General features: G+C 39.5%; 1 protein-coding gene across 2 annotated transcripts in view; it reads right to left on the bottom strand.

The window, feature by feature from the left end:
- The window catches only part of clcn2b (chloride channel, voltage-sensitive 2b), a 274,822-nt gene that overhangs the window by 32,575 nt on the left and 224,761 nt on the right, over positions 1 to 17,486 (bottom strand). For both annotated transcript variants that reach the window (XM_014023466.1, XM_014023465.1), the window contains exons 17-19: positions 15,097 to 15,287; positions 14,230 to 14,341; positions 4,586 to 4,656 (exon numbers count right to left, since the gene is read on the bottom strand). In XM_014023466.1, the coding sequence (XP_013878920.1) occupies positions 4,586 to 4,656; positions 14,230 to 14,341; positions 15,097 to 15,287 (374 nt within the window). The remainder of the gene's footprint in view (positions 1 to 4,585; positions 4,657 to 14,229; positions 14,342 to 15,096; positions 15,288 to 17,486) is intronic.

Below are 17,486 nucleotides of genomic sequence, written 5' to 3' on the forward strand. Positions count from 1 at the left end.
GGTTAATGACATTTCAGAGCAGAAGAGATATTAGAAATCTGATGGGATCAGTGCAAGACTGATAAGCACAATGATGTCAGTGTTTGTTTCTGAGATGCCAACTAAACTATTTAGAGTAATAGATCGCATCATATTTTATCAAACAGAGCCTGAAGCAACAGATGCCATAAATGATTAAATACCACTATGGCACTTTTCAAAATTAAAACAGATGGACCTGAATAACTGGGTGGGCTGATGGCACCGTTTCACTGCCTTATAGGAATTACACTGACATAACAAGAGCTGTAACATTTCTATGATTTAAAATTATAATCAAGGCACCAGCAACCTTCACAGCACATAAAGGTAGAAGCAGGTATTGATAGCTGGATGGATGTGCGGTTCTAACAAAGGCAATTTCCCTTTAGGAAAAAACAAGTTTTCTAACTCTGATAATTATTTAGTTCAATACATAGAAACTTATACAACTCACTCTATAAGACTTCACACAGTAACACAAAAGTAAATATTTTTATCTGAAATGTTTTAAATGAGACATAAAGGTGGTTGATATCTTGGAAAACAACATTTTACCTCTTTTTAACCAGGTTTTACTCATTGATATTGTGAAACTGTGAGCTTTCCTTTGACTTAAACTTCATCAATTCAGCATCAACACGTTTTGCAATTTGCACCAATCTCAGCAGAAATACTGCAAACCACCTCTGTCAGTGGCTTTTAAAAATGGACCAAAACTAAGTTTGTGTTTTGAAGAATGAATGTGCTCACCCCAGAGAAACCCTTGAGGACAGTTGGTGGCTCCTAGCAAATAAAATGATATGTGATGAGTAGAAAACTTGTACAATTGTAAATGCATTCAAACAGAATGCAAAAATCACGGCATCCTTCATTTTTTGATTTTTTTGTTTGAGAGATTGAAATTGTCTGGCAGTTTTTCATGCAGCCCCAAGTATTCTGGTGTGATGAAATCATTTGTCATTATTCATAATCCGATGCAGATTTCACTTACTGATATGCAATGCATTATCAGAAATTGGACAACATGCAGCATTCAAGTTTATGTATTAGTGCGTCTGAGTCACTTGACGTAACACTAATGTTCAAAGTTCTGATCCTAATGAAGAGATATGATATCCATGTCCTGATATTAAACTAAGGCACAACAAGTTGATCTGACTCGGCTTCTTCTTTCTTTGTGAGTATGATTAATAGGTCAAGTAAATAGTTTTTAAATAGGTTACAACAGGTAAAAATTGATTTGGGGGGGGGGGGGTCTCACTCCAGTTTTGAGAGGCAGTCACTGATTGGGTACCTCTCATGACACAAATAATGAATGACAGCATGCTTGATTGAAAAATGTCAGGAAAGCAGAAGACTTGACCACAACTTTACCACATCTTAGTTTGGATATTTTGACACAACAGTGTCACGATGGGTAAAATGTTTTTCTATATCCCGGAAAAAAACAACAACTGAACGTTAGCTAAACTGGTCTTTGGCACAAAACCTGTTCATAATAAAAAAGCCCAAATGTTTAATAACTGCTCTTTCCACAGTTGTTTTTGATCTACTTTAATATTTAACTATATCTAAATAGGAAATGATATCAATAACAAGCAAATAATAATAATAATAAGCAAATATCTGTCATTTTGCTATGTGGCAATTGATGAGCCACATCATTTAACAGACAACATGTTTAGAAAGAGGTTGGAGCCGGATCACTCTTTTAAACCTGTCTAATAACAGCCAATGAAAAATACAGCGGGTAAAATAATTATTGAACACGTCAGAGTTTTTCTCAGTAAAAATATTACTAGAGGTGCTAATGACGTGACATTTTCACCAGACGTTGGTAAAACCCAAGTGATCCATACATACAAAGAAATCAAACCATAAATGTCCAGAAATGAAGTTATTTGTAATAATGTGGAATGGCACAGGGAAAAAGTATTGAACACATGAAGAAAGGGAGGTGAAAAAAGGCAAGGAAAGCCAAGACACCAGCTGAACTCTCTCAGTAATTAGAAAGCAAGCCTGCCCCTTGTCAGTGCAAATTAATATCAGCTGGTTCAGTCCCAAATGATGGCCAGGTATCACACAAGAACCATCTGATGATGGGTAAAAGTAAAGAGCTCTCTCAAGACCTTCTCAACCTTATTGTTGCAAAGCATAATGATGGCATCGGTTACAGAAGAATGTCTAAACTTCTGAAGGTTCCAGTGAGCACTGTTGGGGCCATAATTCAGAAGTGGAAAGAACATTATTTCACCATAAACCAACCACGACCAGGTGCTCCTCACAAGATTTCTGACAGAGGAGTGAAAAGAATTATCAGAAGAGTTGTCCAAGAGCCAAGGACCACTTGTRGAGAGCTTCAGAAAGACCTGGAATTAGCAGGTACGATTGTTTCAAAGAAAACAATAAKTAATGCACTGAACCACCATGGCCTGTATGCACGCTCACCACGCAAGACTCCACTGCTGAAGAAACAGCATGGTGAAGCTCCTTTAAAGTTTGCTGCACAACATTTAGGCAAGCCTGTGAAATACTAGGAGAATATAATCTGGTCAGATGAGACCAAAACTGAACTGTTTGGATGTCATAATACACATCATGTTTGGAGGTCAAATGGCACTGCACATCAGCCCAAAAACACCATACCAACAGTGAAGTTTGGAGGTGGGAACATCATGGTGTGGGGCTGTTTTTCAGCATATGGTACTGGCAAACTTCAAATAATTGAAGGAAGGATGAGTGGAAAAATGTACAGACATTTTTGATAAAAATCTGCTGCCATCTACCAGGATGATGAAGATGAAACATGGTTGGACATTTCAGCAAGACAATGACCCCAAACACAAAGCCAAGGAAACTCTCAATTGGTTTCAGAGAAAGAAACTAAAGCTGCTGGAATGGCCCAGCCAATCAACTGACCTGAATCCAACAGAAAATCTATGGAAAGAACTAAAGATCAGAATTCATAGAAGAGGCCCTCAAGATTTGAAGACTGTTTGTGTGGAAGAATGGGCCAAAATCACACCTGAGCAATGCATGCGACTAGTACAGTAGGCATCTTGAAGCTGTCATTGACAACAAAGGCTTTTGTACAAAGTATTAGATACATTTCAGTAAGTGTGTTCAATACATTTTCCCTGTGCCATTCCACATTATTACAAATAACTTCATTTCTGGACATCTATGGTTTGATTTCTTTGTATGTATGGATCACTTGGGTTGTTACCAACATCTGGTGAAAATGTCACGTCATTAGCACCTCTAGTAATGTATTTACTTAGAAAAATGGTGACGTGTTCAATAATTATTTTACCCGCTGTATCTTTTTTCTGGCAAATTTACAGCATTGCTTAAGAACATCCTAGTTGGAACAAAAAGGAAGCACAAAACCACCAGTAAGAGTCATCCCACATGTGACCTTCTTATCACTTATATAGTTGATCACCACAGAAACTGGGTAGATTTTAGAGTTTCTACTACTAATGTTATGTTTAATATTATAAACAAGGCTATATAGGAGATGTCTATGACCTGGACATGTAAACGGTCTGTTATATTTCTAATAAAACAGCTTAATGTAAAGAATAACAACATCCAATTTGGATCTAACAGGATGTCTTACTTAGGTAAACTTTGTGATGTAAATACAATTATGAATGGAATAAGATTTTAACTAAAACAATGATATCTGTAACATTTCTATTATTTCAAATTATAAGTACTGGTATTTCAGTGGTCAAATATTCTGTATACTTTCTTCTGACCAACAGACCAATGGAAACTGGTTAAGCTGGATGAATCTATGTCTATAATGACAGAAATCAAAGGCTGTGAAAGGCCTGTGGACAGGTTAAAGGTTGGATGATCTAACACTGTTGGCACAATGGCACAGCTTTGGCTGAGCGTGGCTCAGATTACAGGCCATCGGCATTTGGGATTAGCCCTGAGATGGAATGGCTGCAATGACAACCGGTCGATTTTCTGATGGACCTGTTCCAGAGCGGATTCCAGGCTTGTTGGTAGCCCAGAACGGTGGCTCTTACCACAACGGATATCCGGACTCGTTTGGATGGCCTCCTGAGCTCAGGAGACACTGGGCTCTCCACATTGTTGTTTTTCTTTTAAAGTGACCAGAGACAAGCACATAATGGTAAAAACCTCAGTGTAGTTTGAATTTGCAAATACAGAAACAAATAAATACTCTCCTGCAATGTCAGTTTGACTTGACTAAACTTTACTACACTGCTAGAAAAAAAACTATGAAATGAGCCCTTAGCAAGCTGATGCAGAATTAAAGTGTTTTCCTAAGGCTGAAAGGTAAAAGTCTGAGTCAAAGTAAAGGAGATTTTATATTGAGGATGCTTGAGATTCTGTGTGAGTGCATTCTGTTTGCGTTGGTGCCTGTTTGAGTGGGAAGTGATGTACTGTAGAGCGTGAAAAACTGTATGTGGGTGCTCAAAATGTGTGAACGACAGAATGTGAATCACTGCGCACGCTCGAGTGTGTACAGTATGTGTGGTGCTGATCCTGTTGTTGCCTGTGTCTGAAGACATGGTGCTCTCACCTCAAGGGCTTCTATGTCTGGACTGCTGCAGAACAGGTTCTTCAGTGCAATGTTCGAACGATCATGTGGACCTGCAAACAAAGACAAAGTCTCAAAATCCATTGTCAGAAGCAACTTTACTGAAAGGATGTTCCAGTTTTATCAAATTTTATAATTTACATAAACAGATTTAACTAATCACAAATTAAGCATTTTATTATATTTACATTATTTTTTATAGTTTTAGGCTTCAACATTTCACCATCTAATCAATTACTGTAGTGTCACTTATGTAACTGTTAGCAAAATAGGATTTGTGTTACTTTTATAAATCTATCTTAAAGGGAAGGTTCTTATGTATTTCATTCAATTCTATACCACAATCGAGTAACTATATTGTCTTCAGTTGTTATGAAAATTCTGTACATATCCGAAATAAATTTGAGTTTCCATCATAGCCTATAAATGCCTTGAAATTGAACTCTGTCTCAAAGAACCGCCTACTGTTTTGACCACTCCCACTTTACCACGGCTCCACAACAATATTTCGAGGGTGGGGTGCTCTGTGGGACAGGATCTCGGCTGGGGACTAAGTTCCATGAAGGAGCTTTGTAAAAAAGGCAGAGCTTTGTACCATTTAGTGTTTAGGCAGCTCCACATGGCTACCACAAGAGGCAAGGATTTCTCAAACATGCATGAATGAATCAAAGCAACACTGAATAACATTATAACATGATATGAAGCCCAAAAAAGTTGATTTTGCATCATACCATCCCTTTTATTTGTCCTACACTTTCATATAAACAGCTTCTTAATGTTAATGCTTTCATAACTGTAAAAGCCTGAATCAGTCAGTCCATCTCTCACTCCATCCTGCTATCACTCATGATTGGCTTGAGGGAAATACTTAACTCCAACATAAAAGGGAGTGTTTTAGCTTTCTCCATTTGAGAACCATGGCTTCAGACTTGGCAGAGCAGCCGATTCACACTTAACTGTGAATCACGCCAATGAACACAAGTACCTTGTGGCCACAAAAACTGGAAACCACATAGGTCCCCGATCTATTCCAGGAAATACAAGTTGGACATTATCATGGACATGGGCCTCTACCTTTGACTACCAGTCAAAGTGATTGTGATCAGTGATTGAATGCCAGGTCTCAATATTTTGCTCAGTTGGTCACCCGCTTTAAGAAAAACCCCAGAGCCTTATTCAGCACCACTGACACATTGGTTTCCCCTGTCATTTCCTCTCCTACCGCCTGTTCACCTGCCAGTCCCAACAACTTTCTAACACACTTTGTCGTTAAAATTGAAAACATCCGGCACAGCATCTCAACTCATCCGTCTCAGGCTCCATTTCACAAAACCACCCCTCTTGAGAACAGTCTCAATTCTTCCTGGTCCTCTTTTGATCTGGTAACTGTAAATAATCTTGGGACCATAATCCAAAAAATGAAACCATCTGCCTCCTCTCTTGACATCTTACCTCCCAGATTCTTAAAAACTGTTTTTGACGTAGTGGGACCCACACTTGCGGACTTGCTAAACCTCTCTCTTACATCAAGATGTGTCCCACAATCCTTTAAAAAAGCAGTTGTGGAACCTACACGAAAAAAGCAGTCTTTAAACCCATCTGACCTAAATAACTACCGGCCCATTTCAAAGCTACCATTTTTGTCTAAGGTCTTGGAGAAAAATGTTTCAGTACAACTAACATCATACTTGGATGTAAATAACCTTTTCGACCACTTTCAATCTGGCTTCAGATCTCACTCAACAGAGACTAGGGTTGGGTATTGAAAGGGTTTATTTCGATACCGGTGCTAAATCGATACTTTCAAAATGGTACCGGTTCCTAAACGGTATTTAAATCGGTACTTTAAAAATAAATAAATAAAACACACAAACACTCACACAGAGGTTTATGAAGCAATGATTATTTCTGAGGCAAAGTCAAACTTGAAATTGAGCAACGCATTAACTTAAAACTAGAAAACATTAAAAAATAAATAAATTCATGTTTTATTTTATCTAGTGCTAAATATTCTGTTTTATTTGTATATTAATCAGATAATATATTTTCACATAAAATAAAATGACTGTTTTAATATTCCAGCGTTTTTGATGCAAAAACAGCATCTTGCTATGTTTGTGAGGACTTCACACACACGCAGCGCTCATAGTCTGCCTCAGTCTGCCCCCGTTTTTTTTACACTGGGCAAAAAATGCATTTAAACCAGCTGAAGTTAAGTTTAGATCACAGTTTGAAATGTACACCGAAGGAAAACTGCATCACGACTTTTATACACACTGCAGTCAGAGCAAACTTGATCTGAGCAGTGTCTGCCTGCTGCACGGCGGCAGCTCTAACGTAAATTAAAAGTTCATAACTCACCCCTATTGTTGTTGGCACTCTGTGGAGATTGTGTGCTGAGGCTGTCACTGTTAACAGTGAACACCAAGAGGGTGCAATTAACAGCTTTCATTGAGGCACCAAAATAAAGCACCGAAATTAGAATTGTGTTTCGGTCTGTGTATTACTGTTGATCTCCCCCCCGGTGCCATACTGGAACCGAGTTTTGGTACCCAACCCTAACAGAGACTGCCCTCCTTGTCTATCTAATGATCTGCTAATGTCTGCTGATAGAGGCATGTACTCTGTCCTCCTTTTACTGGACCTGTCCTCAGCGTTTGACACTGTCGATCACACTATTCTTCAAAATCTGAAAGACATAGGGATATCTGCGGTGGTGCTAGACTTGTTCAAATCATACCTCTCAGACCGCTCTCTCAGTCTTATTAAGCCAATCTCTCTCTGACTCAGCCAAACTCTCCTGTGGGGTTCCACAGGGTTCCATCTTGGGCCCAATTCTATTCCTGCTCTATATCCGCCCCCTGACTGAGGTCATCAAAAATTTCCCAGACGTCTCTTACCATTTCTATGCAGATGACCTGCAGCTATACTGCTCCTTTAATGACTCCACCACCCACAAGCTCACCTCTCTTATAAAATGTGTCACTAAAGTTAACCAGTGGCTGTCTAACAACTTGCTACTATTAAACCTCAGTAAGACAGAGACACAGATCCTGGCCCCTGAAAATAAAATCTCAAAGATAAAAGAACATCTCGGCTCTTTGAGTTCAACTGTTAAGCAGAATGTGAACAACCTGGGAGTAAATCTTGACTCAGATCTGTCACTAGATAAACACATAAAGAACCTGGTTTCCACTTGCTATTTTCAGCTTCGTAATATCTCTAAACTCCAGCCCCTGCTGTCCACTTCAGATTTGGAAATGGTAATTCATGTCTTCATTTCAGTGGCGGATGATGGTCTTTCAACAAGAGGAAGCTCAGTTTCGGCCTGCATCATAAAATGTGTGGGTTATAAATTCTACTCTCCGTTCCTTTTCAAGAAAATGATCTGTGACCCTGTCATAGATCATTTTGTTTAGTTTGTAGTTTTTGTTCATTTCATTTTTAAAAACAAAACATTACATACAACAAAACAATACAAATAAAATAAAATGAAAGGCAGCAGAAGAAAAATATCTTATGATATCTGCTCCTATTTACAAAAAATATTAATTTCAAACAATAAACCAAATAATAAAACAAAACTAAAACAATCAACTCCTCAAACAGTGACTCATACAAATACAAATTAAACAATTTCATATTTCTTTAACAAATTTGCTTTGATTATTTTTTTAAAGGAATTAAATGATCCAATGCTTTTATAATCATTTTCCAGATAATTCTATAGTGTTTCACAGCAGCCAGCTCACTTTGTCATACCAGGACAGCTGAAAAGACCTGTTACTTTTCTCCACCTTTTGCACCAAATTAATCTGAGGAATTGATCAGCCCTGCTGTTTAACTCTAAGTTTTTCTCTGTAAACAAGACTATAATGGCTTCACCAAAATCCGGTCCACAACATTCAAACTGTCTGCCATTATGTGCAGCTTGTTACTGGCATGAGGCTAGAGTGGTGTGTCCGTCTGTGAGTGCTTTATGATGGTGGAGGGGCTCAGCAGCACCTGCGCTGGACAGAAGAAGTCAGAAAGAGTGATAGAAGTCTGTCTCCAAACATAAGCAACTACAGAAATAACACCAGAAATAGAAGCTCGATTTGTTGCTAGTCATTTTTAACAAAGAAAATGCTGCTAAAAGGATTAATAAAGTCTCCGCTTCAACTAAGAACAGAAACGAAACTAAAAACTGCTCCCATGCACGTTTACACCAAAAAGATAGCTGATTCGCTCATTTCGCTGTCAATCAAAAAGGGATTCAGCCTCCGACAGATTATCCAATCATCATGCAGACAACGAGCGTCCGACCCAGCCCCCTGCCCCATCCCAGAGACGCTCAGCGTCCAATGGGCGGGACAAACCCAGCATATATCCAATGACTCGTCTCGTTTTACTGCAGTCTTTGCATCACTAATGAGCTCTGTAGACGCTCAGCGTCCGACTGTTTAAAGCACTGTGAAGCTGCGGGAATGAGTGAAATGAGGAAATGAGGAAAGCTGCGTTACTTACCAGTGATAAGAAGGTGATTCTGAACAAAAGTTGAGCATGTTGTAGCGCATATTTAGTCAATGACATGAACACACAACAGAATACTGTATATTTTATCTATTTTTTTTTTTTACATTTTAGGGGAAGCTGAGCTTCCCTTGCAGTCTCAGAGAAATCACCTCTGCTTCATTTCTACCCGCTTAGACTATTGTAACAGCTTGTTCACCTGTCTTAACCAGAAACAGTTAAATCGTCTTCAGCTTGTCCAAAACTCGGCAGCAAGACTCCTAACCTGAACCTCCAAATTCACCCACATCTCCCCGATCCTAGCAGAACTTCACTGGCTTCTGGTTCAGTTCAGAATCTGGTTCAAAATCCTGGTCCTCACGTTCAGAGCTCTTCATGGCCAAGCCCCAGAATACATTAAAAGTCTCATTTCCCCTTACAACCCCAGACGAGACCTCCACTCACAGGATCAACACCTCCTTATGGTTCCCCTCACTCGCTTCAAGACCCATGGTGTCTGTGCTTTCTCCTCTGTGGCCCCCAGGCTCTGGAATGAACTCCGATTTAATCTGCGCTCCCTTGATAACATTGTCTCTTTCAAGGCACTCCTAAAAAACTCACTTTTTCTCTCAAGCGTTTAGCTAAACTTTTCACCATTACTGCCAGCCTACCTCCATTGTGAATGCTTGACAATCTGTGTTTTCTTTATTATTGAACTTACGCCATATTTTCTCTCCCGCATTCATTGTGTTTTTGTGTATTATTGTATATTTTGCCCTGCATTGACCTTGTGTTTGATTTACAATTTTAGAAATTAATTCTTGGTTTGATGTTTCAATTATTGTTGCTTATGTGTAATTATGTTTTTCTGTTTCATTTTATTCTTTCCATCATTTCTATACTGTATTGATTGTACAGCACCTTGTGAATATATTTCTGTGAGAGGCGCTTTATAAATAAAGCTTTACTTACTTACTTACTATTAGTTGACAGCTCTGCCCATTTCTTTATGGGAGTGTCCAGACAGTACAAAAGTTGGGATTCGAATGCACCCATTCTTACACCGACTAAAAGAAGTGATTGCTAAAAGTATATGCTTTGCCAAACTATAGTATCACATTATTATTGACTGAACAAGAAGGAATTCCCAAAATCTGACTCATTTTTGGAAAGCGGGGTCAAGCTCATACTATTACATGCTACTGTTTTGAGACTCGTATTGAAACTGACCTGGTGACAAGCTGGCACTGCTGGGCATGTGATTTGTCAACTGGATGTGGGCAAGGGCCCTCATGTATCAACAGTGTGTACGCACGAAAACCTTGCGTACGCCATTTTCCACGCAACACTCTGGATGTATCAAAACTCAACTGAACGTGGAAATGTACTCAGCCCCACGCCAACTCCAGGGCTGGTGTCACATGTTTCTGTGGGTTTAGTTCCACTGGCGACACTTAGAGGTGATTCTGAGAAACTGTTCATGATGTGAAAATGATTATTGTTCACAGCAGACACACGTGATGAACAATTTTTTTACATCCACATTGACACAGTTAAATAAAGAACGCACAAAGTTGTGGCAAAAATACATTTAACAGGAACTGATTCAGCCTTACTGGAGGATATAATAAATAGTGTGACACGCAGAGCTTTTCTGATCCGTTTTCAGGAATAATCCTTTTTCACTTTGGCACTGCTGCGCTCTGGAGCACGACACAGAGAAGAGCCACGTGCATGTGCGTGCAGAACCAGCGATCAAACTGGGGTTCCACAGGAGCTTTCCAGAGGGAGCTGGCAGACCGATTGAGACTGTGCCAGTCCAGTCCACCCAAAGCTGAATCATGACCAACAGAATCGTCTCATCCATATGCTTCTAAAGGCTGAGTTATGGTCGCGCTCGAGCGCGCGCACTCTCACCGGCAGTGGAGGTGTTTCATACTTAGCATTTACGTTGTAGATTTCTCCAAAATGACACGTGGAAGTACACTTTACAACTTGTGAAGATGCTGTAAGTAGGAGAGCAAAAGCTGGACAGAAACAGACTGCACACAAAGGCTGCGGTGCTGCAGTGTTTGTGGAGACTCTCCAACATCACGTCACATCATGTGAACTCTCCACTGAGACACAGAGACTCGTTTCTTCATATCAGCTATGAAATAAACACAGATCTATGTTCTACCAAACATTTAAGTCCCTCTGTGTTTACAGTAATTATGGTAATAAACTCGTGCGCAAAGTTAATATTTTCAGATTCAGAATGGATGGATCAGTTGCGCAACACAGCAGCGTGCGCGCACGCACACACACCGACACACAATCGCTCGTTCTTTGCGTGATAAACATATTTTATTCCTATTCTTATTTAGGATTTTTTTCTCACTCACATCATATTAAATAAATTATTTTTATGACTTTAGAAATCATTTCTAATCGCACAGAGATCACTCAAACGTGTCCTTCACACATGCAGGAAGTAATTAGCATCTGTTTAACATATGTTAATGAAGGCGTGTCAGGGGAGGAGTCTTACCTGCGCTCAGTCCCACGTTAATTGTGATGTACAAAAGAAATGCGCATGGATTCAGGCGTATGCACAGTTTGATACATCTGGATTTTTTTGTGCGTACGCCGTTTGCTGGATTTGACCGTACGTCAGGTTTCAGTAAGAAATCCACACAAGTCTTTTTTACATGACTCCCCTGGTCTGGCATACAACAACTGGCCCAGAAGTGACTTGGTTTATGTGGCCTAGAGCAGGGTTTTTAACCTTTTTCACCTCAGGGCCCAATTTGTTGAATATAAAGTGGCACGAGGCCCAGTCAGATATTAATGTGCAGGTCAAAATGATATTTATTCTAAATCTTGGTTTAATTTTATTTTAATTGCATTATAACTAAATTAAATACTCTTACAGTTTAAAAGTAAAACTCCTGTCAAATAATCACAAGACATGATTATGACAAACATTTTTATATTGTAACCTGCCCATAACAATTATTTGAACAAATACAACGGTCAGTCCACAGACCACTCAGGCTTATCAACAGAAAAACAAACATTTTTTTAAAAAACATTCACAAAAATAGACAATTCAATAAATAAAATTGTGGCCATACAATAAATACATTCAAAATGTTCAATGTTAATATTAAAAAAATATATCTGTAAAAATAAATTTGATAAGTGTAAATGAAAATAAAGCCTTTTTAAACTTTTGCATGGTATAACCAGAAGCTGCTCTTCTTATTTAAAGTTTCTTTAAAAAACATTCAAAATGTTTAAAAATAAACTTGTGGCAACCTGAAGTTGCACTAAATTTAGTCAATTTTTTGCACATGTTTTTTTCACCTCCGACCTTAATTATTGATTCTGGTCACCTGCGTCGAGCCACAGTGACTCATCCCTTTAAGAACCGCCCACTCAGTGTGTTTGTGCGTTCGTTCATTCGATGGCCAGACCCGAATGAGCAGCAGCTCCAAAACCTGCGTACAAGCTCCATACCGAGGCGTTTAAGTCTCCTACAAAAACTAAAATTAATGTTTAAATAATGTAAAACTCCAAAAAACTAAAGAAAATCAATTATCTTGCTTTCTTTCAGTGGACCTTAAAACTTAAAAACACACCAGCCGACATAAAACACACTCTACAAAAAGTAAATTTGTTTCATGTTGTTTTAGTTCAATGTTTTAGTCCAAAGAAATGACTTATGAAAAAAGTAATTGTATTTACTTTGTGTGTTTTAGCTCCTGGATGTGGAGTTTTTTTGTATGTTTTTTTTGTATGGGTGTATTTTTTTGTACAAGTAGTTTTGTTTTGTGGGAGTGTTTGCTTTTCTGTTAAGTTTAATCTTTACAACCATTCAACCTCTTGCTTGTGGAGTCAAGCAATCACCCATCTGTGCTTGTAGATAGCCAAGTCGTCTTCTTGCTACCTGTGGAGCAAAGCTGGAAGTTTGCTTAAAAAACTGAATTTTGAATTAAAGTGGGTACCACTTTAATACCTTTAATACTTTAAGTACCACATGCGGACACTGGGGAAGGGATAAATTGTTTTTCTATTGTTTATATTGTATTTCTTTTTGTTTTGTAAATACTGTATATGAAAAAAAAAACTTTATTCCTTGGTGTGTGCTCACTTTCTTTCATTTAAATGTTTTTTTCTGTCACTGAATATTTAGTTAAAGTGAAAGGGTCTATATCTTGTAATGTATGGTCCTTTATGTGACTGGCTGTGAGAAAGGCAGGGTTTAAATAACATCCTAATTGCCAGGAGGGATACCTGGCTGACATCCCTTAAAAATAATAATAATAAAACAAATTAAAAATTAAACCTTGTAAACCGTTACAAACTAAAAAAATTAATTTGATAAAGTGCAACTTAAATATAGCTGTTTCTACAAATGTATTTGATAATGTTTTGAACTTTTAAAATATTGCATGGTAGAACCAGAAGCTGCTCTTCATATTAGTGACAAACTTTGGCTTTTTTGATGGGTTACCTTCATTTTTGCCTTCTACTTTTCATTTAAAATAGGTTTCCACTCTCAGCTGGTATCTAAGGTTCTTATTCTACAAGGTTGTTAAATATCTGAGTGGCGCACTACCCCTACTAGTGGTGATAGAGTGTATTGCACCTTATTCAAAATCAATACGATCCAGTGGCCCTGTGCGCCCCAAAGTTAAAAACTGTTGTTCTTTTGAGGCCCTCAAGGTGGCGTTTGTGGCCCACAATTGGGCCACGACCCGTGAGTTAAGAATCTCTGGCCTAAGGCAGTCAACGCCACAGCTGGCGTGGTTGTGCTTTGTTTTGTGGTGCAAATGTGGTTTGTCAGAGGTGGTCTATGTATGCTTCAATTCATACACCACCTCTGGAAAACCACATCTGGGCCACCAAAGGGCTATTATTTGCTATATGGGCCCAGTGTTAGTGCATTGTGTGGGCCAGAACTGGGCTAGACAAATGTCACTATGTGAGAAGTGCTTAAATTTTGCAATAAGAGCATAACAACACTATTCCCTGGGACTGACAGTGATTTGGAGATATATTTGCTTCGCTGTTTTGTAGAAATATTTTATCAGATGCTGTATTGATTAATTTACATTTAGAAGGGGCAAAAACATTATGAGATTTCTTACTGGTGGGTAGTTCTGTGGGTCTCTCTACAACAAAGGGTCTTTTCAGTGCAGGTTTAAGGGGCTTCTGGACAGATGGACGAGTTGGACTGAAGGAGGACTCCTCAGTAGAGATCTGTGCACACAAGCAGAGGATAAAATACAACAACCTGATCATGCCTTCAAAAATCTCTCCTTCTGGCATTTGGCTCAGTAGACAAATGTTTCAGCAGAGTGGTGAGATATAAACAACAAGATGAATCAGACGAAGCAGAAAATCCAAACAGCAAGCACACAGAAAAAAGCCAACAGGAGTTGAAAGCTAAAAGCCTACTTCTCAGGTTGGGTTTGATATAAAGTTTTACATTAGGACTTTTCATACTTGCATTTTCCTTATATAAAAAAACATTTTTGCTTACCTATGGTAACAACTTTCTAAAGTTGAAGTGAAAATCTTGTTTTAACTCTGCATTAGTAGAAAATAACGATGATGCACTGCATTGTGGAGTGAACAATACTAAAACTTCTGGTGCCCTTAAAACATGGACAATTTGTTAGAAAGTGTAGCCCCAAATGATAACTACATCCTTAAAGTACTGCAAAATAAGCTGATTTATCACTTTACTGTTCTTAACAAAAAACTTAACTTGCTGTGTTGTTGGGTTAAATAAAGAATCTGGAAAAAAATTCTCTCAGTGGAATGAGATGCACTGAGATTCCAGTATGATGCATTTCTTCACTGTACAAAAACGGTACTCTCCCGATGTTTTGTCTTTTGATCATACTCACGTCTGCTTCTACAAACTGCAATTCAGCTTTATTAAATTCCTAATTCAGTTTTTCTTCTCTCTGTCTTTTTTACATTGGTATTCCTCAGCAGTATCGTCTCACCTGAAAGCGGACCTCCTGACTGGCCCGCTGCCGTCCATCATCACTGTCACTGTTGGACACCACGGACAGGCGTTTTTTCTCGGCAGCAGCTCGCTCTTTGATGTATTCCAGCCGTCTGCTGCGACTGAGCTGCTGGGAGAGCAGGGATTGGAGCTGGGCACGCTCGATGGAGCCCAACAGGATCATCGACTCTGAGACAGGAGACATTGAGACAGGAGAGGTGAGGACAGGAGGACAAACCAAGAGAATAAAAAAATGTGAGGGCATCTCTTAATACGGAGTAAAATAAGGTAAACAAAAAGAAGAAAACTCTTTTAGGGAAAGAAAGTATTAGCAAAGTGAAGCATGTGTAGCAGCACTGCAGAGTTCAGCTGTCCTGCATGCACTAGTGCCACCTAGCGTAGTGTCGGAACGGGTCGGTTTGGGTGCTTTTCCATTGACGTTCCAGTCCGGTTCCAGTGGGTGTGTTTTGGGCATTTCCACTGTCCGAAAATCATCATCACACGTATTTGCCTGATGGTGGTGGTAATGCTGTTTGTAGGCAACCATTAAAAGTAGCAGTAGGTTTGAACCAGTTTGAACCGCTCCTTCCATTGTGGTCCTTAATCGTGCGGTAATCGCACTTCAACTTTTTCAGTTTGTCCCGACATCGCTTCGGGGCTCTCTCATCTCCACGAGTGGCCATCAGCTACAACAACTTCTTGAACACTTTTTCGTTGCGAGTCGACCCATCTAGCTCGCTTTAAATTTTCTCCTCTGCCACTAAGCACAAAACTCCTGCACCTCAGCATTAGACCATGGTCTGGATCTTTGTTCTGCCATTGTGAATATCGCTGCTACAATTGAAAAAAAAAAATGGCGCCTCGAGTTGTTGTAAAGGCAGCTCAGAGGCAACCAGTCACTGCATCCCCTAACCAATCAGTGACAAACAGTGTTGTGACGTCGCATTTTGGTGTCGACTGGGGCCGCTTGGAACCACAATGAAGTAGGTACTAAAAAAAGGGCTGGTTCCATGAATCTGGCCTAATGGAAATAGTTTGGAACCGTACCAATCCGAGCCAGCCTGGACTGGTACTAGTGGAAAAGGGCCACAAGAGCCCAGAATGCAGCAAATATTTTTTTACTAGGAACAGTGTGTGTGTGTGTGTGTGTGTGTGTGTGTGTGTGTGTGTGTGNGTGTGTGTGTGTGTGTGTGTGTGTGTGTGTGTGTGTGTGTGTGTGTGTGTGTGTGTGTGTGGACAGGTTTTTTTGTTACCAGGTGGGGACAATTACCAGGAAAATTGCATCCATGTGGGGACCAAACTTATGGTCCCCATGAGTTTAGAGGCCGATCATGAGTGGTGTGTGTGTGTGTGTGTGTGTGTGTGTGTGTGTGTGTGTGTGTGTGTGTGTGCGTGTGCGTGTGTGTGTGTGGGTTCACTTGCTTTAGGTAACTGCCTTTGTGACAGTACGTGCTGATTAGTTATTTGGCTAAAGGCCGCAGCTAATTGTTCCTGCATGACTGCATAATTAAAACAGTGTTGAAATACCAAGTCTGCACTTTAATGAGGTGGTTCAAGTCATCAGTAAGCTGTACCCAGACTAGGGCTGCAACAATGAATCAATAAAATTGATAAAAATCAATTATTAAAAGCGTTGGCAACGAATTTCATTATCGATTCCTTGTGTCGCGCAATTTATGCGTCCCTCGCCACGTCATGGAGACGTTTACATCACCCGCAGAGCGTTGTCAATGCTGGCTGACCTAAATAAAGTTTAGGAAGAAAGAAAAAAACTCTAACTGTAAGGATCCGCCCTCTCTAACTCTCGAGTGAAAAGTAGAGACTTCAAACTTTAAACCAGTTTTTAAATTGTGTTCTTAGGCCAAGTAGATCTGAAGTTATGATAAAAAGTACATGCCATAGTTAATTTTTTAAAAGACGATCTGATATGATATATGCGTGCCACGTCGCAAGGAGGAAGCGCGTGTGGGGAGGGGGGGCATCTAAATCCACCATTTGTTTTGTCCTCCTCTCGGGACAAAAGTAAATAAAACCCTCCAGTTTTTCTGACTGAGGCTTAAAGTTATTTGTTGAGCAGCAAAAATGTCCAAGACGAATAAATAAATAAATAAATAAATACAAGATCCGATCAAGCAGCAGCCAGGTCTGCCTCAGTAGGGGAGAGGGGAGGAGGAGGAGGAGGAGGGGAGAAGGACGGGGGCTGCTTCAGAACCGCTATGGGTCAGAACAATGGGTCTCATGCAAAAACCGTTCGTACGCACAGATTTGTTCTTAAGTTGTGCGTACGAGTGATTTAGGAGAATTTGTGTCATTCACCAATGTTTTCGTATTCTAAGATTTTTTTCAGATACGAACAAAATTCAGGAGTGGTCCAGACCTGTCGTATAT

Source organism: Austrofundulus limnaeus, unplaced genomic scaffold (genome assembly GCF_001266775.1).
Source record: "Austrofundulus limnaeus strain Quisiro unplaced genomic scaffold, Austrofundulus_limnaeus-1.0 Scaffold371, whole genome shotgun sequence".
NCBI lineage: Eukaryota > Metazoa > Chordata > Actinopteri > Cyprinodontiformes > Rivulidae > Austrofundulus > Austrofundulus limnaeus.